This window comes from Poeciliopsis prolifica, unplaced genomic scaffold (genome assembly GCF_027474105.1).
Source record: "Poeciliopsis prolifica strain line A6 unplaced genomic scaffold, Auburn_PproV2 SCAFFOLD067, whole genome shotgun sequence".
NCBI classification, from domain to species: domain Eukaryota; kingdom Metazoa; phylum Chordata; class Actinopteri; order Cyprinodontiformes; family Poeciliidae; genus Poeciliopsis; species Poeciliopsis prolifica.
The window spans coordinates 1,168,019-1,189,660 of record NW_026562442.1 but is presented as its reverse complement, the minus strand read 5'-3'; the positions used below and the strand labels follow the sequence as shown (position 1 = coordinate 1,189,660).

Below are 21,642 nucleotides of genomic sequence, written 5' to 3'. Positions count from 1 at the left end.
TTATGAAATATTCGCCAGACAAGTCAAAGATGAGTCACGAACTCAAAACAGAAAATGTATCCAAAGGAAATGATCATTTTAGCGTGAGTTGGGTTGTTGGAGGAACAAGTGCATTTTTAATAACTTTATCTCTGAAATGTTTACAAACTCATTAGATTACAAGAACCACACGACAGTAATATGAATAATTTGGAATCATTCAAAATTAAGTAACAATTTTATCTGTACTTTTGAAAACAATGAGTAGAATTTTATTTTTTATCAAAAAAGTATATTTCATACCGTTTTTAATAGTGTAGCTTCATACAAGGTTGCACATTTAATAGCAGTTACAATGCATTTCAAATCAACAATGCCTTCAATACAATATTTTATATAATTTAAATTATAATTCATTTAATAATTATACATTGACTAAAACTTGAAAATAATGCTGTGTCTTTCATATTCTGTTTTGCAACAGCTGAATAAGATTTATGACAGTCACAGAAGAAAAATGTTCTTTAAGAAATTATGTATTACGAGTTATATTTGGAATGGGCAAAATATTGGTATATGTGACAGTAAAATTTTAAAGTAAACATAGTTATATGTAGATAATAGTCTGAATCAGTGCTGTGTAATTTGTATTTTGCAGTTGGTAAAATATGCTTTGTCTTCATTTATTACAGTAATATACAACAGTAATCTAAACAATAAATCAGAATGGATAAAAAGAAATGACAAAAAAAATTAGCAATGAATTAGTACATCTGAGTCAGAAAGGAAGCCCCTTTCTTTTAACATCAGCATCAGCCCCTTTCTCCTCCTCCATGTCACCTTCACCCCATAGTCCCTCTCTGGTGTGTCAGCCACCAAGGTTTCAGGTGGGCCTCTGCATAGTGATGTACATGGCTGAGCAAACAGTAAAAATCTGGGGGAAGAAGAGGAATGGTCGACCTCTTCCCACATCCTTTCTGGAGTGTCCACATCAGGTGGTGGGCAAACACTGCTGACTTCAGTGGTTATCAACTTAGTGGAGGTAGGTGTTGGAATTCTGCATCTACGTGTCACTTCTTCAGATTGAACTCCAAGCTTATTCACACTTCTACTGTGGGAGGCAGTGCCATCAGGAAGTGTTTCAGCATTCCTTTTTCCAGCTGTGGCAAACAGCTTTTTTGGAGTGTCTGAGTAAGCTGAATTTGCAGTCGGTTTGCTGTGGCAAACGGTTGCACGAGGTTGATTTTTGACTTTAGATGCTGCACCTTTTGTTGTGGTTGTTGTCCTTGACTGTTTCTGAGACTGGTCCTTTAACGGAATGTGAAATGACAAGGAGGGGTATTTGAATGTGTTGTTTTTTCTGGACAATTGACTACATCGGTCAGGTAAACTTGAGGTTTTCTGCCCATTTCTCTTCCCTCGTCTCTTTGGAGCTGCAGCTGCAGATGAGCAGTCAAACTGTGGGTTTACCTGAAATTTTGAAACATTAAGTTAAATGGATGATACAATAAGAGTTGCAGTAATCTTATACAGCTAGTACTAACATGGCCATGGGTTGCACATCAAGAGTCTGTGTCCAAACTCAAATTATCAGAGAACCAAGTTCACTATGGATTTATGGTGGATATTTCAGCAATGGTGAAGATTTAAATATAATAAAAAACTTATTTTAAAAAAACTTGTCTAGATCTAAAACATCCCAGAATTTTCCATACCTATGCAGGTTATGTATAAACCCTGGCAGGTATAAATATATTTTGCTTAATTTTGCAAACTCCAAAATCAAGCTGCGTTTTATAATGATTTAACAGATCAAATCCCCTGTGACTCCATATGATCATTTGTAGTAATGGACTTTGATTTGGATGCATTTTTTTCCACCAAAGTGCATCTTTTAAAAGAGTAAACAACAGAACTTACCCACGAATTAAGATCTGAGCTGTTATGCGTCAGTGACTCCGGAAAAAAGTCCTTGGGGTTGACTGCAGCTCGGACTTCAGGCGCATGTTGAAGTTTGCTTCCACCTACAGGCCGTTCGATAAATTGCAGGGCAGGCGTATCCGCCTTTATGGCTTTGCGGGGCATTAATATAAATCATTCCTGAAAATCTAGAGGAAGATATGTCACAGAAGGTAAGCTAGAATAAAAGTCCACACGGAAATATCAAACGTTAACGTTTTAGAGTGTCAATTACAGTTTCAATACATTCAAATGTTTTCATTTCAAGCGCCTACTTCTATATTCTTCCTTCTGTCACGTTGTTCTTTGCGCAAGACATCGTCTTCATAATTAACATGTGTAAATAAACCTCAGTTATACAATTTGTCTGTCCTGCTCCGTTTTCTTGTTGTCTTGTTTGGCATTGTTGTATTTCCCGGTTTTCTTCTTTTTCTTCCTCGATTAGAATCCCAACCTGCAGTTACATTACTGCCACCTAGCGATGGTATCCCCTGGCTTCTTATTGGTTAATATTTACCACGTGATAAGCGTGACGTCAGGAGGCAGCGCCCACAGCGCCAAAATTCAAAAACGTCTCTGAAGCTGAAGATATGTAAATAATACTTTATTACATGGTTTTTGTCTCAGTTACAGTGGATTAATCAAAAACAACAACTATGAATGCAATTTCTCAACTTCGCCTCGGGGTTCAGCCAAGTGGGATCGCCTGAGACTTTGCAGTAATATGAAGGTTTGGATTCATTTTTATGAAAGTAGCCTATTTAACGCTCTGCTACCCTGGCAGTTATGCTAGCCGGTCCTTTAAAAAGAGAGACATATCCTCCGAATACTTAATTATATGTGCATAAATTGTTAACTAATGAACATAAACTTTAAATGTATTCCAATTAAACGGTAAAAAAGATGTGAAATTAAGAAACGGTTGTTCTAGAAGGCACAGGTCGCTAAGGAAACAGCAATTGCAACTGAGCAGTTATTGAGCGACTGAGTCGACATAGCGACAAAAAGGGTTTGAATTTCACACAAAAACACATATTCTGTTTGATTATTGTGACTCCTAGAGTATTCACGAAAGTGCTTTTATATTTATTTTTGTGTTATTAATGTGGAAAGGTTATTATCCAGTCTGAACCAACCCCACTGACTAACCTCGATGTTGTCAGTTTTCTTCCGGTAGTATTGAACGTTGGTCTAGCGGTGATTTTAGGTAGGAGTAATATTTAAAAAATTGAAATGTTTATTTTTAGAAAACATACTGAACGTGTTTTACGCATGTTTTTATTTACATGTCTAATTTACTGTTTGCTGTTTTTTGCACAGCAATCTTGTGAAAGGTAATTTTAGCGATCTGACCATGAGACGGAGCCCAAGGAGACCCCTGATTCTGAAAAGAAGAAAACTTCCATTTCTGCTAAATGAACCAACTCAGGCTAACAAGCAAACCCAGCACGGTGCAGCAGTCTCTGGGGAGCCGGCTAAACCAGCAGCCAGCCAATGCCTCCCTCATGGCATCCCCATCATGAATCACCCCTCCATGTCTGACACTCAGGTGGTTGTCATCCCTAAAGAGGCAGATCTGCAAAGCATCATCGGTGTGCTCACTGCAAAGGGAAAAGAGAGTGGCGTCCAAGGCCCAAACAAGTTCATCCTGCTGAGTGAGAGTGGCAGCAGGGGTAATGGATCTTTCTGCCAGGCTGCTGTCAAAGAGGAGCCATCCCCTGCAGGAAGTACAGCTGCACAACCAGTGAAGTCAGATACTATCCACAATATGCCAGATGCTAAACCTCTCACTGGAAATCAGTCAAGTATGTATGAATGAAGAGCTGTAGCTTCACCCTCGTCCATAGCTCCCTCTCCTCCCATTAATATTCCATTTTAATGTGTCAATTATGTAAATTGTTCTCTCTCCTTTATGCATCAATGAACATAGGTGCAAGTTGCAGTCCTCTAGATGACAGCCTCACCAATATCCAGTGGCTGGGCAAAATGAATACCAGTGCCTTGGAGCCACACCTTGCAAATCAGACAACTGACAAGGAGAAGAAGCTTCAAGCACCGCAGATTTTACAGGTCAGCCTTGTTTCTGTTATTTACTTTTTCACTGTTGAAGTGGAAACAGAGCAATTGTTAGGAAACCTAGATGGAAAAGCACACAAGTCAAATGTGATTATCTTTGTCTTGCTAAGATTTTTAACTCAGCGTATAAGTTTATTTTATACGTACTGGTCTTTAAAAGACTTCAAAATGTCTTACATTTTTAGAAACGTGCAAAAGCAACACATCTGTACAATTAAAATATTTTTAATATAACTTATGCTCTATAACTACAGGATCATGGTTCAGATTATGGTGTTTGATTTGAAATTCACTTTAAATTTTGATTTTAGTTACATTTCATTAGAATTGCACTACATACCAAATTGCAAACATCAATCTGACATCAGTGAATGCAATATCGTCATCACAAAACAGTCTGGAAGTATGAGTGTATTTTTAGTGGCTCGGAGATTCAAGTTCACAAATTAGTCTCTAAGTATCTTCAATAAATGGAAATATACCTTTGCAAAAGGAATAAAGGACCAAATAACCTTAAACCAGTGATCTGGTCCTTTTACTAATAAGAAAAGCAATGTTTTTTTAATTTTTATTTTGGGGGATTGCATTCTGAATTTCATCTTTTTTACATTCTGTTTTTTCGCATAACATGTTAATTTCAAAACTCAGCAACAACAATCAATGTTTTTATTAAAATCTTAATGATATGACAAAAATTGACTTAAATTTACATGTTTAAGACTGGAATTATTATCCCTTAGTAGTTATTGGGTCTGTCTATAACTCTCTTTGCATTCTTTCAGACCCACAGTACAAATTCAAACCCAGAAGGTTCTCATCAGCCCACGTTACAGAGACCGCCGTACTCCTACACAGCCATGATCCAGTTCGCCATCAACAGCAGGAAGAACAGAGGCATGACGCTGAAAGAAATTTACACATGGATCGAGGACCATTTCCCTTATTACAGAGAAGTGGCCAAACCGGGATGGAAGGTGATTCAGAAAACTAACAGAGGAAATTAGATTGCATCTCAAAGCAAAACAATGAAGGATTTCACTGGTTTTGTTCCTTTGCAGAATTCAATCCGCCACAATCTTTCTCTGCACGACATGTTCATCCGTGAGCGGTCGCCAGATGGTAAAACCTCTTTCTGGACAATTCGACCAGATATCAATCGATGCCTGACCCTTGATCAGGTTTACAGGGTGAGCATCACTATTTTCACGTACATGTTGCGTTTATTAAATAAGTAAACCTGTTTTTCTTATCTTCCATTGCCCTTTTTCTTCTTTCCTCCACTCTGATTTTGTAATATAACTGCTGTCTGATTTGTTTCTATTCTTTCTGTAGCCTTGTTGTGATCCGGGGACCGTTTCTTCTCCTGTGTCGTTGCTTCCATGCCCCCACCAAGTAAGACTGATCCACCTCTTGTTGAAGAACTATTTTCATACCACAGTTAGGCAGAGGGCGAAACAGCACGGGAAGTCAAATGTTTAATTTCTTCTGAGACCTAGATTATAAAATCTAAAATGTAGATTTTATAATGTAAAATCTATATTTTAGATTCAAAATGTAGCTGCAGCTGAAGAACTGACATCTTGTTTTATAGGTAGAAGAAAAAACACTTCATGTTTTGTCTTGTTACCATGACATGCCTCTATACTTTATTGTCCTAGACCAAAATGAAGTACTGTTTAATAAACATGTTGAGGGACAGTTGCTTTTCAACATTTATTACCAATAAATCTCTGAAAAGTGTGGCATGCATTTGTAAAAAGCCCTTTTAAAATCCAGCTCCCCTCACAGACTGAGCTGTGAGTGAGTTCAGGTGAGTTCAGCACAACTTACAAGAAACATACTCTGGCTGCCCAGTATAGAAATGCATGCCACACTTTTCAGATCTTATGTCGTTCTGTCATTCAAAAAAAAAATTCTATTACATTTCATAGACATTTGTCGAAGTGACATAACAAACTGAAAAGTTAAAGAGATCTTAAAGTTTTTGTGAGGTGCTTCATGCACCGATTGAAATGTTGAGTGTTTTTCTGTCAAACTAAAGCTGTATTGTCTAAAGTGATCCTCTGTGTTGCTTTCGCAGCATGAAAAGAAGAATATATCTGCTGTAAGAAAAGCACCAGCTTCCACGGGTCAGTTCAACACAACTTACAAGAAATGTTTGTTTTCTTTAGTGTAACTGTATGTTTCTTAAAGTGTTTTTCTGTTTGTTTTCAGAGAGGAGGATGAAACCCCTGCTGCCCCGTACAGACTCTTACTTGGTTCCTATCCAGCTGCCCATTGCCTCCTCTGCTTATCTGCCTTCCTTGTCTGGTTCTTATTGCCCATCAGGCTCTAAGCACAAACAAAATGCTTCACGAGGGACCAAGAGAGTCCGCATTGCCCCCAAGGTACACATTCGGTGTAGGCGTAGTTACTGAAAAACTACTTCAAGTCATGCTGAACATAGATGCTGGACCATATGCCTTAAAAATAACATTTCAGGTTTTAATGCAAAATTTGATCTTCAATTTTAAGTAATTGCTTTTTTTTTTAGTTACAAATGATAGAATATATCTTTTTTTAAAAACTACCTTTCATTTGAATTATTTCTTCCCTTTTTTCCTTACATTCACAGTAAACTATAGTTGAAACGTCTTCTACATAAAAAATGTGACATATCTAATTTTCCACATGAAAAGTTAGGGATTTTGTTCTGTTCTTGTCGTCTTCACAGGTGTCGGAGGGTGACAGTCCAGCCGTGGCTCTGGCTCCTCAGGTCGACCTGAAGGTGGAACCCGTAAATGTTCCGACAAAACGCGAGACACGAAAACCTCCTCCGAAGAGGCAGTCCAGCAGCTCCCGTCGTAAGCAGAGCCTGGTGAACTCTCTGCAGGACGAGCCCATCCTCCTCTGCCCCGACAACAGTTTCTTTGACTCCGGCGTCGCCTCTGACGCGTCCACCTCCCAGGACGTGAGAGAAGCTGACAGCACCGAGCAGCAGCAGCACTTCCAGGGCAGCCCTGAGCGAGAACTCTACTTCAAGACGCCCGTAAAGAGTCACAGCCACTTGAGCTCCTCCACGCCAAGCAAGCCACCTCCCAACGTCACACTTGAACCCTGGAAGGTGACGCCCGTTGGCAAAGACAGCCAAAGCGTCCTGGACTTCAGTCCTATCCGCACGCCGGGCGGTCCCGTTGTCACGCCCCGACAGGAGTACACCACCTTCAGCTTCAGCAGCACTCCCTTCAAAGAGCTGCCGCTGTTCAGCTCCCCCAGGGAGCTGCTCACACCGGCCCCCTGCAGAGCTCCACCGACAGATTCCCCCACCGAAGTGCAGCTGGCAGACGCGCCTGCCGCTTCGCCGTCCAACCGCTCCATCACAGAGGGCCTCATCCTGGACACCATGAACGACAGCCTGAGCAAGATTCTGGTGGACATCAGCTTCTCCGCCCTGGACGACGAAGACCTGGGCATCGCTAACATCAGCCTGTCAGAGTTCCTCGGTCAGTTCATGTAGCCAGGAGGCTAAAACGCTAGAAATCCGTTGTTGAACACTAAAGCGCTCACGCACCGACTCAGCAAAACAGACGCATTTCTCATCTGGTCATGATCCACCTGTTGTGTGTTTTTGATGGTTATTGCTGGAGTTGTGTGATCAATCTCAGTTTGTGGTTAGTTTGATTTCTGTCTGAATATAATTTATTAATTTCACTCCAGTACAAATAACAAGGTAGGGTATTCAGAAGGCTTCACCAAGGTTTCACCTGATGCTTTAATCGGCAAAGAGACTACACGCTCATCTTCCACTTTGTATTTGCCTGTTATTTTTTTTGTAACTTTCTCATGTTTGCACTTGCTTTTACTGTTCTGTGTGTCAAATTCTTCTCTTGCATGTGGCCCTCCTCTTTTGTCTTATCTTTTAGCCGCTCTGCATCGCTGTCATTTATAGGAGCTGCATGAGAAGAGAAATATTTAAGTGTATACATATGTTGATTTGCACATTATAATATATGACTTTCAGTTGTACAATAGATTATTTGATCACTTGGTAAACTCTGTTGTTGGGTTCAAAAGTCTTACCAGCAATTAAAAAAAAAGTATTACAAGTAGCACTAACAGCAATAGGATTGTCTGATTGTAGAACTGTTTTCAGAAATCTTCACTGTAATTATTGGATGTGCCGTTGTCAACTGAAGGGCACTTTATCTGAACAGAGGAATTTTTGTGAACTGCTCTTTTTATCTCTTAAGGGAGAAAATACAGAATATTTAGTATATGTCTTCAGTAAGAAAGATTATTTGCAGTATCATCTTTGAAGTTGAGACGTGACCTATTTATGTACCACTGAATAATGTGTGTTTTTAAGAACAGGTCCTTCTGTTGTCTCAGCTTTTTAATTTCAGCACTATGAATTCATCTGTTTATGAAGAAAGGTTGTTTTCTGAAGTAGGACTACAATAAATTCCTTAGATCCTCATAAAATTGAAGGATTTTTCTATTTAATTTCATCACTGTAACTGTGTGGTCTTTACAACGTGGCATTTGCAAGGTGTGGATGGATAACCTTTGTTTTAAATACAACTCTGTGTAACCTTAGCTTTATTATATGTTGTAGAACTGTAAAAAATATTGGCATCTTGGACAAGATGTTTTTAAAAAGATATGCCATGTATTTTATTACTAATTCTAACGTTAGCAAAGGTTTTTGTTTGGCTTACCTTGCTTGTACGATGCTGCAATTTTTTTTTTTCAGCATGAAAATGTTTTAAGACGTCTTAGGGGTTGTTGATGCTTTTTCAATGTTCTTCATACTGGAAGAAAATGTATCTTGGTAAAGCAGCAGTCAAATGCGTATATGTCTGTTACAAATATTCTTTTTAATGTTTTCTTGTACAAAAAGAAGTATTTTAGTTAGTTCGGACTCTAACGAAGGTGTAGATTGGCAGTGGAAACTTAAATGTCTTAACTGTCTTCAGTATGTCTGGACTTCTTGTTGAGCCACTTCCAGTAGGATCTGCAGCTGTTCGCTGCAATAATCTGGGAAAATGAGACATATGCACCAGTCAGATCTTTTCTATTAAATTTTGACATGCTGAACACGCTTATTTCAAGTCACATATATTCAAAGTTGAGTCACTTACAGTAAGTCATGGCACGACTTACTGAAAATGTGCATTACTCTATGTGGCACCCGAGAGCGATGGACAGTCACGTAGTAAACTGGAACTCCTGTTAGAGTGAGGGCACAGCTCCGCCCCGTGTTCCAGGGGTCCGAATAAAGCGAGAGACTCACAATGAAGAAGCAAACCACTGTGAAGGTGACCGCAATGACCAGAGGGACCTTAAGGTGGGTGAGCAGCAGGACAGATGATCAGAGTCCTGTGATTTGAAAGAAAAACAACTGAAAGACTCAGAAAAACACACTAACCTTGAAGGGCCTCGGGTGGTGGGGGAAGCGGTATCGATGGATGAGCATGCCCAAGGTTGCCAGAGCGATGAAGAACCAGCGTGAAAAAGAGGCAAAGTTGATGAGCTGGTAGATTTCCCCAGTGATTAACATCACCACCACCAATGGATACTGGAGAGACACACAATGCAGCTTTAATCTGCTACAGCGGCTAAGACACAAAAAGCCCAGCTTTCTACAGCTCTGAGAGTCGCTTTATTCCAGACCCTTCACATGTTCTTACTCCAGTTTAATACAAACTTTCAGAATGGTTTAGTGAAATATCTTAGGAGCTGAGACTCTAACATTGAGTCTGCCTTTGTTTTTAGAGAAGATAGATCAGAGGTCTTCTAGAGGGAGATTGTAAAGCTGACAGTAGCTGTGTATTGGAAGGAGAATAAAGCTGCCACACCAAGACAAGCACACAACATCCAATGGTAATTCAGTTCATGTGCTCTGTCCAGGGTGTGCAGACAGTGCAATGAAGCATGCATATTAATGCAAATTGTCTTTCTTTGTTGACAGTTTTATTTATTTAAAAAAATATATACTTTTTGCTTCAGCAGATCCAGAATGAACTAATAAAAAATTCCAAATGTTTAAAATAAAATAAAATTCTTAATTTTATATTAAGTATTTGGATGAGAAGGAGTTTTACAACTCCATCTTGAGTTACTTTAAAATGTAACTCAAGGTGAGCTTACATTGTGAAGCATGTTCTTTGGAGCAAAGTGCTGTAAACAACAGGAAATGAGTCAAACAACATGTCACTAATAACAATAATAGAAAATTAATCACATGTAATGTTAAACTTGACAAAAAATGACATGTTAATATATGTCATATTGTGTGCAGATTGGCGGATGACGATTAATAAATTAAAATGAGATTCATTCTAAAAGCTCCACACCAAAAAAATATAACAAGACTTTTGCAGAGAACAAGAAATAGAAGAATGATCAAATGCAGTTGTTATTCTTCAACATCTGTTATGATGGAACAGTTTAGTTTGATTTGTGGTTTTTGGACAGTACTGACCAGGAGGAGCACTGCAGGTAAAGGTGTGTGTTGTCGGATATGAATCATGGAAAAGATCGGCGGCCAGTGGCCTTCTCTGGCGCCCACAAACAGCATCCTGCCACCACAAATCTAATAAGTTCAGAACTGCACAGAAAACATTAAGCGCAGCCAGATTTTGCTCTCATAATACCTGGGTGACCCGAAGAAGCCGCCATTGAGAGCTCCGAGGCACGATAGAGCGACCAGAATGGGAATCACTGAGGCCAGGCCCTGAAGAGCACGGTTTGCAAACGTCTGCAGGCAAACAAACGTCACATCACAACACAGCTGTGCTAACACATTCCCTCTACATTCTTCGTCTGTGGAACATTTTGCTCTTTTCTGACCACAGCCACTGCATCCGACAGCAGCAGCTCAGCGGGCGTCATCATGGTGTAGTAGGCCACATTTACAAGCACGTAAAACACTGTCACCGTCACCATGGAGCATATTATTGCCAAAGGGATGTTTCTGAAAGCACAGGATTCACACAGAACACATGAAGGTTTCCTTTTCAACTCACTCAAAAGAATCATCTCAATCTGAGGCAAATATACAAAATACCTATTTGGATTTATTACTTCTTCTGTGACAAAGTTCAGATAAAACCTAGGAGAAGAAGGAGAAACTGAACTTTACTCTGATACCCCTAAAGAAAAACTACTACAATCAACCATTATTTGTGCACCACATAAATCTGGCCTTTAAAGTGACAAGAAGAAAACCATTGCTGGAAGAAACCCACCCATGTTTTCTCACAGGTCTTGCAGCAAACATGTGGAAGACATTGCTTCGATCAAATGAGAGCAAAATTGAACTGTTTGTTATGTGTGGTGGAAAAGTACTTTGGCAGTTTACCCTCAACACACTCACTGCAGGTTGAAACAGTGTTGGCTGTGGAAAAGTTTTTTTGTCAGCAAGGAGAGTAAATGTAGGGTTAATAGGAAAACAGATGGAGAAAACGCAGAACAATCCTGAAAGAAACACATCACAGTTATGTTCTACTTCCTGTCAGTCCAACCCATAAAATCCAATCAAATATGTCAACATTTGTAAATATAATTTGTCAAAATATAAACTGTGCTTACTTACCATCCACCATATGCGTATAAACCATTATAGAAAGCCAGTGGCAGCCTATCCAGAGTTATGGACTCCAACTCAAATCCGTTCTGGAAATTTTCTGTCTTTCCTGCATAGAGCAGTGGAAAAGTTCAAAAGTTCCCAGGAACGCCATCTTATTCTGTATTACTGATTCCATCATCATCATACCTTTTGCTAGAGCTATGACCCCAGGAATAATTATGAGTACCAGCGCAAACATCTTAATGAAGGTCAAGGTGACCTGAGTGCGGGAGGCCAGGCTTACGCTCCAGCAGTTAACTGCAACAACAAATGCTACAGAGACACACATCGCAAATTATGTCTCAACTGAATGGGAAATAATGATCCAAACATAAAGTAGGCAAGAAGGCGTGCAATACCACTCACTCACTCCGAGGATACTGACGAGTTTGATTAGCGCTGAAGGAGCAGGACAAGGTGCAAATAAAGGTTCAACAACGTAACGTCCAAAAGCTAGCGAGATGTAGGACGCCACAGCTGGTCTGAATAACAAAAGAAAAATGTAGTTATACTTTAAAGGTGTCATTCTGATCTTTCTTCAATTACCCCAATAAAAAAATAACAAAACTTATACCTTATAAAGAGGAACTCAACCCAGAGTCTTAAGAAGGCCGGTAGGGGCCCCAGTGTCTCCAGCAGATAAGTGTAGTGACCTCCAGATTTTGTGAAAGTGGTTCCGAGTTCAGCGTAACATAAGGCCCCTGAGAAGGAACAGGAAAAGGAAGACTCGTATTTACTTGTAGTTCATGTAATCTTTTCATTTTTTCAGAAAGAATACGTTTTAAAATACTTGTGTTAGTTTATAAATCACTGAACATTTCACCACCAAATTACATGAAAGATCTGCTGATTTTTAACTCAAGCCTTCTGGTTCTGCTCTGCTCTGGATCCCAGAACCAGAACCAAACATAGAGAAGCTGCATTCAGCTTCTGTCCTCTACTAGTCTGGAACAAACCTCCAGAAAACTGCAAAACAGCTGAAACACTGACTTCCCTTAAATCAGTGCTTAAAACCCACCTGTTTAGAGTTACCTTTGACTAGTAGATATATATAGTAGTATATTTGATGTTTCATTTGATCATTTCACTGATGACATTTGATGAAATGCAATATTGATTGTTTCATAACTGATGACTGAATGGTGTTTTGTGATGTAAAGCACTTTGAACTGCCTTTTTGCTGAAATGTTCTATACAAATAAACTTGACTTGAATATTGTAGATATTTTGATAATATTTTGCTTTGATACTTGTTTCCCTGCTATAAATGACTTTCGTCCCACTGAAAATATAAACTCCAGATAACTTTAGCTCCTTCAAAATTTCACCTGACTTATAAAATTCAGAGTAAATTACTAGTGCAAAGGACAAGCAGGACAATATGACATTAGATATTATTTGGCATGGAAAGACGAACAAGTTCGGATACAAAAAATAATGCAATATTTTCCTTATTGGTATATTATTATAGATGCAGAAGAAGAAGGGAAAACGAGCATGGTCTTACCAAACAGGGACAGGATGCCACACAGCGCCCACACCAGCAGAGACAGCCCCACGCTGCCACTGTTCATCAACACTCCCTTCGGAGCGATAAAGATCCCACTGCCAACCACAGTCCCAATGATGAAGGACACAGCAGGCAGCAACCCAATCTCCCTCCGAAGGCGCACCGCCTCTTCCTCCGTCTTCCCCTTATCTTGCTCTTTCTTTATCTGTGTCCTCTCCATTTTTGTGTGTGTCTGTGGGTCACTGAGCGAAACTGTAGTGGGAGCACACTGTGTAGGCCAGAACTGTTCCCACTCTCCCCCCACCCCACGTTCTCCTCTCATTGGCTCTTGGCTCACCCACCCAGGGTACAGAAAACAAAGCCAGCACTCTTCCAAGCTCCAGGAATTATTTAAAGCTAGTTCAAGTGCTTGACACTTTCCTGCATCGTAATGTTTGTCTGGGTAAATAAGCGCTGATGTGGGTGTGGACTTTTGGACTCTGAGAAAAAAAAGGTGTAGAAGCAACTGCACAGACAGCCAGAAAGCCGATTCTTACAGCATTCACACAGGGGGACACATATTTCTCACTCAAATGCATGTTTTGTAGTTCAAGTGTATTCAAGCTGATTTCATTCATGCCATTACTTTTTTTTTTTGCTGACAAACTCAAAAAATACAATGCAGATTTCATGTCCAGGCCTCAGATCAGCTCAGCTGATAAACAAAAAACAGACTGAGGCCACTTGATTAGCTTGTTTTTGCCTCTTTTCTCTCGATTGAACGCTGTATGGATGTCAGCTTCATCTCATCAACAGGAGGCCCGCTTGTTAAAATTCCTGCACAGTATGAACCGAGAGGCTCCTTCAGAGGAGGGAATGCTACATCTGCTATTTGAACATGAAAGCAACAAGAGGGAAACAGAAGATATAAAGTCATGGACGTTTATATATCTTAGCCCTTTTCTTGGATTCAAAGTGATTTAAAACAAAGTATATATTATGACAAAGGGAGTTTTCTGACCTTTGATTTGAAAACGTATAAGACTTCAAGTATAATGTCAGACTCTTATCTAATAGAAGTCTGGAAGCATAGTTTACATATAGCCCTCATAACGTTAATACCCCTAAATAAAATCATGTTCAACCAACAGCTAAGCGTGTGAAGAATAAATTAAAAGTCTTATTTTTAGTTTGAGAAAGTCATGTAACAAAGAAAAGACCAAAGTTGAACCTATTGGGTAACATGCAAATGGACAGCAACCCAGTCTCGATCCACTGTGCAAACCAAGCATCTGCCGATCTTGTCGTTCGAATTTCTACAAGTAGCATGCCTTAAGACCTGCTTAAGGCATGCTTTTAAAGTTTAACATGGAAGACTAACTGTTCTTTAAAGAGGTTGTGCTCATAAAACGAAGACAAGTTCCACACTGATTTTGTGTTTTCTTTTTGAAACCTTAGCTGGCTATGTGTTATGGGTGAGTCTAAGTTCCCGCGTAAGGCAGACTGTGCTCCGAAGCACAGTCTGCATCCAGAGAGACAACTGGAGTTTTAAAGTTTAACATGGAAGACTGACTTTGTGGTACTTGTAGAAGTTTGAATGGTAAGATCAGCAGGTGCTTGGTTGGTGCATTACATACAGACTGGGTTTTGTTTCAAGGCCTGCTTCAGGCATGGTTTTAAAGTTTAACATGGAAGACTAACTGTTCCGATGGTTCTTGGGATACTTGTAGAAGTTCGAACTGAAAGAGCAGTAGGTGCTCGGTTGGCGCACTGCGTAAACACATGCGTTGCGGTTCCGATGGGTCTGAGTTCAAGACCCGGGTGCGGAACGGTCCGAAGCACCCTCTTTATCCAGAGTGACAGCTGGAGTTTTAAAGTTAAACACGGAAGACCGACTTTGAGGTACTTTTAGGAGTTCGAGCGGCTTGATGGGTGAGTACTCTGAGTGACTCTCTCAGCACTGAGTGACTCTCTCAGCACTGAGTGACTCTCTCAGCACTGAGTGACTCTCTCAGCACTGAGAGGCACTCTCAGCACTGAGAGGCACTCTCAGCACTGAGAGGCACTCTCAGCACTGAGAGTCATGTGAGTCAACGACTCACATGACTTGGAAGCTATTGAGGAAAAATTATTAATTTTGACAATATTAAAAGAAAATAATATAAAAGAATAGCAGAATAATTTCACATTGATTTTGAATCAATAGGTCAAAAACATATTTAAAAAAAATAAAATTAAATGAAAAACATAAAAATGGTTCAAATGGTATAAAAATGTGAATATATTTTCTATTTAAGAAACTATATGTACCACAGTTACATATCGAGTGTTAAAGTATTACAGTAGTAGTAATAACTTTTATTACTTTTAATACTGAATCTACACTTCTCAAAAGTGGAGTAAAGTTTCTCTGCAGCTTTAATAACAAAAAGAATAAGAAAGAGTAAAACCAACAAACTACTACTTAATAATATTTTCCGTTTCATAATTGTTTTAACCATAATTGGAATCCAAAACATATTTCAAAAGATTTTTTTCATTTTTTTTTAACCTCAAATAATATAGGACATAGCGCCCTCTTCAGTTCCGGAAAGCAATGGCGCCATTTCCAAATAAGGACATTTGTCCCGCCTCTTCCTGTTGGCTGCAGGGCGGTCCTTCTCGTTAGTTCCGCTGTGGCAGAACATGGCGGCTGTCAACAGCTGCTGCTGTGAGATAGGAGAGGACTAACAGGATTTATGTGGACCGGTTTGTTGTGTTTCGATTTGATGTCGACAATTACTCATATTTAGTTTAAATAGTTTGTGACTCTAACGCGCTAAAAGCCGATTATTTAATCAGAAAGTCGATTATCAGGTAAGACCCGGATCCAACCGGCGGGATGGTGAAGTTTTCAGACTTTTTGATAGTTCGAATGTAAAACAACAATTTCTGCAGATTACAACGAAATTTGCTTAATTAAAACACATTTAAGACAAGTGACTCAAAAATAAGATACATAGATAAACAGTTTATACTTAAATTAGAGCTTTTCTGTCTCTGAATCCTGTGGATCATGAAATTCTACATTTATTTCATAATTTTAACCGGAATTCAAACTATTTCAATGTATTGCTGAACTAGATCGTGATGCAAACGATTTGTATTTACAGACTGCTTTGCTGCACCAGGAAGTCACTGTTTAAGGATGCAAACGAACTGAATCCGAAACCGGATCCTGCTGGTATTAAATCCCGAATAGCAGAACCAGATTCCAAAAATCACCAAAAAATAATCTGGATTGCGACTGGATCCAGAAGTAGTTTGAGTTGAATATTAAACTGCATTTCAGGAAAAGTAGCTACCAGATAAAGAAAATATGTAGAATTTCTACATATTTATAAAGTACTTATGAATATGCATTTATCTAATTATAGGAGAACAACAGGGTCCATCTTGAACATTCGTGCATCAAGAAAAATAAGATTTAAAAAATTATCATTAAGTCAACACAAATATTGGCAATTGTAGTCCAAAAATAAATTTTCATTTGCATCCATCTTGAATATATATATATATATATATATATATATATATATATATATATATATATATATATATATATATAAAAGATAAGCCCTGTGAATATCTGGGTTCATGCTGATTCATTTAAAGTCAAATATTGGAAAAAGGAAATTAAAGACTTGATGTAAAAACAGAATTTGTTTCCATAAACAGCTTGATGCTGATTTTAATTTATTAATTGTGCCTGCAGATGTGTGATGTAGCATTTCTTTCTTTTAGTTTAGTTAGGAGGACAGTCATGTCCACTATGAGACCTGCATGAGTTGGATCTCTGTGTGGCGATGGAACCGGTGTGACCTGGACTGAGCCCAACATGGAGAAGTTTGGGATGAGTTTCGGCGGCGGCCCCAGCAGGAAGGAGCTGCTGGACACCATCGAGTCTCAAAAAAAGCAGCTGGTCCAATACCAGACCCGCTTTAAGGATGTAGTCCGTGCCTACAAGAGCCTCCTGAAGGAGAAGGAGGCTCTGGAAGCCAGTCTGAAGGTTCTGACCGTCACCCAGGACCTGGACCTCAAGCAGCCGGAGCCGGACGCAGGCAGGCGGCTGGACCTGCTGGACGACGGTTGCTCTCTGCACAGCGAGGACAGTGTGGACACAGCAGCATCTGTGGACGCCGCCAGTGAGACCAACAGAGGGGAGCAGAGTGAGGAGGACCAGGGAGAACCGGGCCAGAGGTCCGACTCTACGGTACGTCTGAGTCACTTCCTTTCTGTTATCTAACATGATTGTTTCTGTTATCATTATATATCCAGTACCGAATGACAGTAGCTGTTTCTGACTCAATGTGACGGCGAGCGTGTGGCTCAGGATACTGACCTGATGTTCAGTCCAGTAATATGGGGCAATTGTTTTTCTGCAGCCTGATGCTGACAGCGGCAGCGTGGAGGCGGAGCAACATCAAGCTCCGCCCCCCTCCAATGTGGAGGCCGAGCGCCGCCTCGCCCAGCTGAAGAGCCAGCTGAGCACGCTCACCGCCTCGCTGTCCACCGTCTCGCAGGAGAAATCCCGCATGGAGGCGAGCTTCCAGGCCGACAAGCGCCAGCTGAAACAGGAAGTGCAGGAGCTGCAGGAGCGTCTGGCCACCGTGATGGTGGCGCAGGAGGCGGAGCTTCACGCCCTGCAGCAGCAGGTGGCGGAGGGCCGTGCTCGCATCATCACGCAGCAGCATGAGAGGGAGCAGGAGCAGGGGGACCACGTCCAGCAGCTAAGGGAGCTGCAGAGGCTCCTGCAGCAGGAGCGAGACCTGCGGCAGGACGCCGAGCTGCGCCTGCACGACGCCAGCGCCGCCCTGCTGGCCTCGACGCAGGCCGTGGACCGCGGGGCGGAGTCAGAGGCGCAGCTGAACCTGGCGAGGGAGGAGAGGGACGAGCTGCGGCAGAGGCTGCAGGCAGCGGAGGAGGAGCAGAGGAAGCCGGACCCCAGAGTGGAGGAGCTGCAGCGGGAAGTGCAGGAGCTGAAGAACTCCTTCCAGCAGCAGATCCACAACGAGACCAAGAAGGTGAGACCAGAACCATGCAGAGTCTGGAGTTTAATATGTAGATATGTCTGGTATCTAAATATGTGGAGAAGCAGTGGAGAAAATAATAAAACTAACAATACAGACACTTTCTGGAGTTTTAAACATCATTATTTCTAACAGCAAGAAATGTATCACAATAAATGAGAAACGTTGCGATAAATGCCAAACCATATCTGGATCATATTTCTTGTGCTCTGTTACTGCTCAATTCAAAAAAAGTTTCACTTCTTCCTGAAAATTTGTACCTCAAAATGACAAGGAGAAAAACTTTAGATTGAACTCTTATTGAAATAAAAGGAACAATCTCATTTATATTTGGTAGAAATCAATGCTTTGAGAATTTATACTTAACTTCTGCAGTTTCGTTGTTCCTTAAGAGACATTTAAACAGTTTTTGATCTTTTTGCGGAAGAAAGTGGTGATATTATAAGAATACTGTCATAATGACATGAAAATTGAGTTGAGTCTCAAATAAAACTGCAAAAACTGGCAAAATGTACATTTTATATAATAACATGTCTCCTTTAAACAGATTTTTGCCCCCTAAACTCCACCATCACCTCTTTGGTCTTGGTGACAAAGACACAGATTTCTCCACCAGTTTTCTGGATTTGTCTCATTGTTAGCGTGCTAACGCTGCAGAGATGCAGGTGTGTCTCATGCTTTTTGTTTTTGTTTTGCAGGTTTGCGAGGCAGAGGAGCATGCTCGAGAGCGTGCTCAGGCTGCAGAGTTGCGGGTCGCGGGTTTGGAGCAGCGGGTGTCTGAGTTGTCAGAGCTGCTGGGTTCCTGTGAGAAGGCGAAGCAGCGGGACCAGCAGGCAGCTCAGAGACTGAGGGACCGGATCCAGCAGCTGGACATCGAGAACAAGACGCTGGCCATTGCCGCCTCCAGCAGGTCCAGCACCGACCTCAGTCTGGACGAGTCGCAGCTGGACGTGGCTGTTCTGAAGGACAAACTGCAGACGGTGAAGAAGCTGCTGCTGCTGGCAGCTCAGAGGAACCCGGACCAAAACATCCAGGATGTGGCGGACGCCGAGGACAGAACCTCAGCTCTGCAGCAGCAGGAGCTGCAGCAGCTGCGAGACGAGTTTGAGCGATACAAGCTGCGCGCCCAGGTGGTTCTGAAGAACAAGACCGCTAAAGATGGCTGCCAGGCCAAGGAGCTGGAGGAGGTCCGGGATCAGCTGGCGGAGCTGCGGGAGAAGTACATCACCCTGCGGATCCAGAGCGACGAGTCGGAGGCGCAGCACCGCCAACAGCTGGAGGAGCGGCAGCAGCAGGCGGCGGCGCTGCAGCTCTCCCACAGACAGGAGCTGGAACGAGCCGAGGTGCAGCACCGTGACGAACTGCAGCGGCTGGAGGCGGAGCTCCACAAGCACCGGGAGAGAACGATGGCGCTGCTGGACGAGAAGGACCAGGAGCTGGAGAGGCTGCGCGCCGCCGTGCTCACCTGCAGCCGTGACCCCAGCGACCCCGCTGCCGACGGTTCGCAGGAAGCTGCTGCCTTCGCCTCCGACTGCGAAGGTTTTATTCTCATTATTATTGTTTAATTAACGATATACAGTTGGACATAAATTCACTTAAAAAAACCTCTTATAATTTTCTAGAAGTGCATTTTGTATTATAATTCAAATCAATGCCAATATTTAGACCAAAATATCTGGTAAGATTTTGTGTTTTTGCAGCAGGTTGCCCAAACTTTTTGTCACATGGACTAAAATTGCCAAGTCAGAATTACTTTTTTACTATTTTTAAACCTATTTAAAATAAAATTGTACTTGCTCAACAGTAAGCTACTCACAGTAATTAAAAAGGTTTGACATTTTGTCAGAATGGTTGTGTAAATCAATATAAAAAGGACTTGCCTTTTTAAAAATGTTTAATAAATTGTTTAAATGGCACATTTTTGGAAAAACAAATAGAAAAAACTCAACTACAAAAACCAGATTTGTTACTTTTTGTATAAAATTTTGCTGTAAAACGCCATGTTGAATGAATTAAAAGCAGTCTGCTTTTGAGTGAAAGTCACTAAATAGATGCTTTCAAACAGTGAATATTTTCTATTGCATCAATTATTTTTTATTACGGGAAAATTTGTTTGTAATTATCATAAACAGAAGTCTCCATCAGCCGTCTGTGTTGGGAGATGAAACTTGTGTAATATTGAAATTGTAGTTGCAGGGCCACTTAAAATCAGTCCAGGGGCCAATTATGGCCCACAAGCTGCACTTTGGAAACCCCTGGTTTACAGATTTTATTTTTAAAAATGGCGGAAAAGATAAAACAAAAAAGAATCACAAACAAATGTTTGTATTTTTAATTTAATGACTTTGTGGCCCCCAGTTCATATATGAATAATAAAATCAAAAAAATACTTGATAAGATTTACATACTTATGTATATACTTTGTAGGAACTATAGGAGTAGGTTTGCATATTTTTAGATATTCATGACAGGTTCTCTGAGATTTATGGTAACAGCGTTGCTGTCTTTTGTCTGACTGTGCAGGTGACGCGGTGAGCGAGGCGCTGCGGCAGGCCACGCCCACCGAGTCCTCCCTGCTGCTGTACGCCGAGCAGCTGGCACGGAAGGAGGTGGAGGCGAGTGGCCTGCGGCGGCAGAAACATCGCCTGGAGGAGGATCTGCACCAGCTGCAGGCCCGGCTGATCGCCAACGCGGAGCGGCACGAGGAGGAGACGGCAGATCTGCGGGGCCGCCTCGACAAGCTGATCCGGGACCAGAACCGAGAGGGCGCCAACTTGGAGTACCTGAAGAACGTCATCTACAAGTTCCTGACGCTGCAGGACAGCAGCGGGCGGCTGCAGACGCTCAACGCCATCCTGACCATCCTGCACTTCAGCCCACAGGAGAAGCAGGACGTCACGAAGCTGCAGGGGCCCGCCTGGTGGGGCCCCGCACGCAGGTGAACACCTGGAGAGACGTATAAGTAATTCCACTCATACGACCATGACTGGATCACTGTGACGACTATTAAAGCCCTAATCCAGCAGATCTTTATATTTTGAATTAATTGGAAAATAAACTATTTTTTGTGTGAGATTGAATCTGTTTTCTGGACTTCATTCTTAGAAAAAACATTTTTTAGAGATTTATTTAACTTGCAGAACTTAATATAATTAAAATTAAGGATTAAATTCATTAGAAGTTTTACTGTCACTGTTCTGACAGGAAAAAGGAAAAATCAGCTCCTTTTCCTTCTCCCAGGTCTAAGTAGAAGCAACCAATCAGAGCCAGGAGGCGGGTCTTTGTGCTGCCAAACATTCAATCTCAGTCTGCTATGCTCCAGCTAGCATATTCTGTTGTGAATGCTAAAGCTAGTTAGCAGATAAACGATAGACTATTATTTTCCTCCATTTATCAGTGATTGCGCTCAGACCCTCCTCTTCGCTCTGATTGGTTGTCTTTGATCAGGTATATTTATTAAA

The 21,642-nt window shown here is 41.2% G+C and overlaps 4 protein-coding genes across 8 annotated transcripts; 2 read left to right on the top strand and 2 right to left on the bottom strand.

Moving 5' to 3' along the window:
• Positions 1-146: 146 nt before the first annotated feature.
• Positions 147-2,385, bottom strand: rhno1 (RAD9-HUS1-RAD1 interacting nuclear orphan 1). 2 transcript variants are annotated; one of them, XM_055020379.1, is made up of 3 exons: positions 2,214-2,385; positions 1,900-2,087; positions 147-1,449 (listed from the first exon to the last, which is right to left on the bottom strand). In XM_055020379.1, exons 2-3 carry the CDS (start codon positions 2,062-2,064, stop codon positions 733-735), a joined length of 882 nt encoding a protein of 293 aa, XP_054876354.1. In that variant the 5' UTR covers positions 2,065-2,087; positions 2,214-2,385; the 3' UTR covers positions 147-732. The 2 variants fall into 2 exon arrangements, with proteins under 2 accessions (XP_054876354.1, XP_054876355.1); XM_055020380.1 differs by having other exon boundaries at positions 1,900-2,385.
• Positions 2,386-2,478: 93 nt separating this feature from the next.
• Positions 2,479-8,698, top strand: foxm1 (forkhead box M1). 3 transcript variants are annotated; one of them, XM_055020377.1, is made up of 10 exons: positions 2,775-2,947; positions 3,102-3,145; positions 3,259-3,743; positions 3,869-4,008; positions 4,797-4,988; positions 5,073-5,201; positions 5,347-5,406; positions 6,095-6,143; positions 6,229-6,401; positions 6,728-8,698. In XM_055020377.1, exons 3-10 carry the CDS (start codon positions 3,293-3,295, stop codon positions 7,508-7,510), a joined length of 1,977 nt encoding a protein of 658 aa, XP_054876352.1. In that variant the 5' UTR covers positions 2,775-2,947; positions 3,102-3,145; positions 3,259-3,292; the 3' UTR covers positions 7,511-8,698. The 3 variants fall into 3 exon arrangements, with proteins under 3 accessions (XP_054876350.1, XP_054876352.1, XP_054876351.1); XM_055020376.1 differs by having other exon boundaries at positions 3,052-3,145; XM_055020375.1 differs by lacking the exons at positions 2,775-2,947; positions 3,102-3,145 and adding an exon at positions 2,479-2,668.
• Positions 7,846-13,384, bottom strand: si:ch73-352p4.8 (cystine/glutamate transporter). Of its 2 annotated transcripts, XR_008604746.1 has the most exons (14): positions 13,131-13,384; positions 12,198-12,324; positions 11,990-12,105; positions 11,771-11,896; positions 11,591-11,690; positions 11,063-11,107; positions 10,846-10,969; positions 10,650-10,753; positions 10,478-10,574; positions 9,422-9,571; positions 9,157-9,334; positions 8,961-9,030; positions 8,712-8,804; positions 7,846-7,945 (listed from the first exon to the last, which is right to left on the bottom strand). XR_008604746.1 is itself a non-coding variant. In XM_055020378.1 (12 exons), exons 1-12 carry the CDS (start codon positions 13,351-13,353, stop codon positions 8,966-8,968), a joined length of 1,455 nt encoding a protein of 484 aa, XP_054876353.1. In that variant the 5' UTR covers positions 13,354-13,384; the 3' UTR covers positions 8,852-8,965. The 2 variants fall into 2 exon arrangements, 1 of the variants encoding a protein (XP_054876353.1); XM_055020378.1 differs by lacking the exons at positions 7,846-7,945; positions 8,712-8,804 and having other exon boundaries at positions 8,852-9,030.
• Positions 13,385-15,793: 2,409 nt separating this feature from the next.
• On the top strand, positions 15,794-21,261 carry gcc1 (GRIP and coiled-coil domain containing 1). The gene is made up of 5 exons (XM_055020467.1): positions 15,794-15,968; positions 16,896-17,364; positions 17,537-18,175; positions 18,880-19,720; positions 20,705-21,261. The coding sequence occupies exons 2-5, from the start codon at positions 16,990-16,992 to the stop codon at positions 21,121-21,123; spliced, it is 2,274 nt and encodes a 757-aa protein (XP_054876442.1). The 5' UTR covers positions 15,794-15,968; positions 16,896-16,989; the 3' UTR covers positions 21,124-21,261.
• Positions 21,262-21,642: the final 381 nt, after the last annotated feature.

Bases quoted from the DNA above. Each gene is read 5' to 3' on its own strand.
- gcc1 (XM_055020467.1), top strand. From the start codon at position 16,990: ATGGAGAAGTTTGGGATGAGTTTCGGCGGCGGCCCCAGCAGGAAGGAG. The intron at 18,176-18,879 runs GTGAGACCAGAA...TTTGTTTTGCAG, and splicing joins TCCACAACGAGACCAAGAAG to GTTTGCGAGGCAGAGGAGCA. The intron at 19,721-20,704 runs GTTTTATTCTCA...CTGACTGTGCAG, and splicing joins CTTCGCCTCCGACTGCGAAG to GTGACGCGGTGAGCGAGGCG.
- si:ch73-352p4.8 (XM_055020378.1), bottom strand. From the start codon at position 13,353: ATGGAGAGGACACAGATAAAGAAAGAGCAAGATAAGGGGAAGACGGAG. The intron at 12,106-12,197 runs GTATAAGTTTTG...TTTGTTATTCAG, and splicing joins GTTGAGTTCCTCTTTATAAG to ACCAGCTGTGGCGTCCTACA. The intron at 9,335-9,421 runs GTTAGTGTGTTT...ACCCACCTTAAG, and splicing joins ACCACCCGAGGCCCTTCAAG to GTCCCTCTGGTCATTGCGGT.
- foxm1 (XM_055020375.1), top strand. From the start codon at position 3,293: ATGAGACGGAGCCCAAGGAGACCCCTGATTCTGAAAAGAAGAAAACTT. The intron at 4,989-5,072 runs GTGATTCAGAAA...GTTCCTTTGCAG, and splicing joins TGGCCAAACCGGGATGGAAG to AATTCAATCCGCCACAATCT. The intron at 5,407-6,094 runs GTAAGACTGATC...TTGCTTTCGCAG, and splicing joins TGCTTCCATGCCCCCACCAA to CATGAAAAGAAGAATATATC.
- rhno1 (XM_055020380.1), bottom strand. From the start codon at position 2,064: ATGCCCCGCAAAGCCATAAAGGCGGATACGCCTGCCCTGCAATTTATC. The intron at 1,450-1,899 runs GTAAGTTCTGTT...TCAAAATTTCAG, and splicing joins GCTCAGATCTTAATTCGTGG to GTAAACCCACAGTTTGACTG.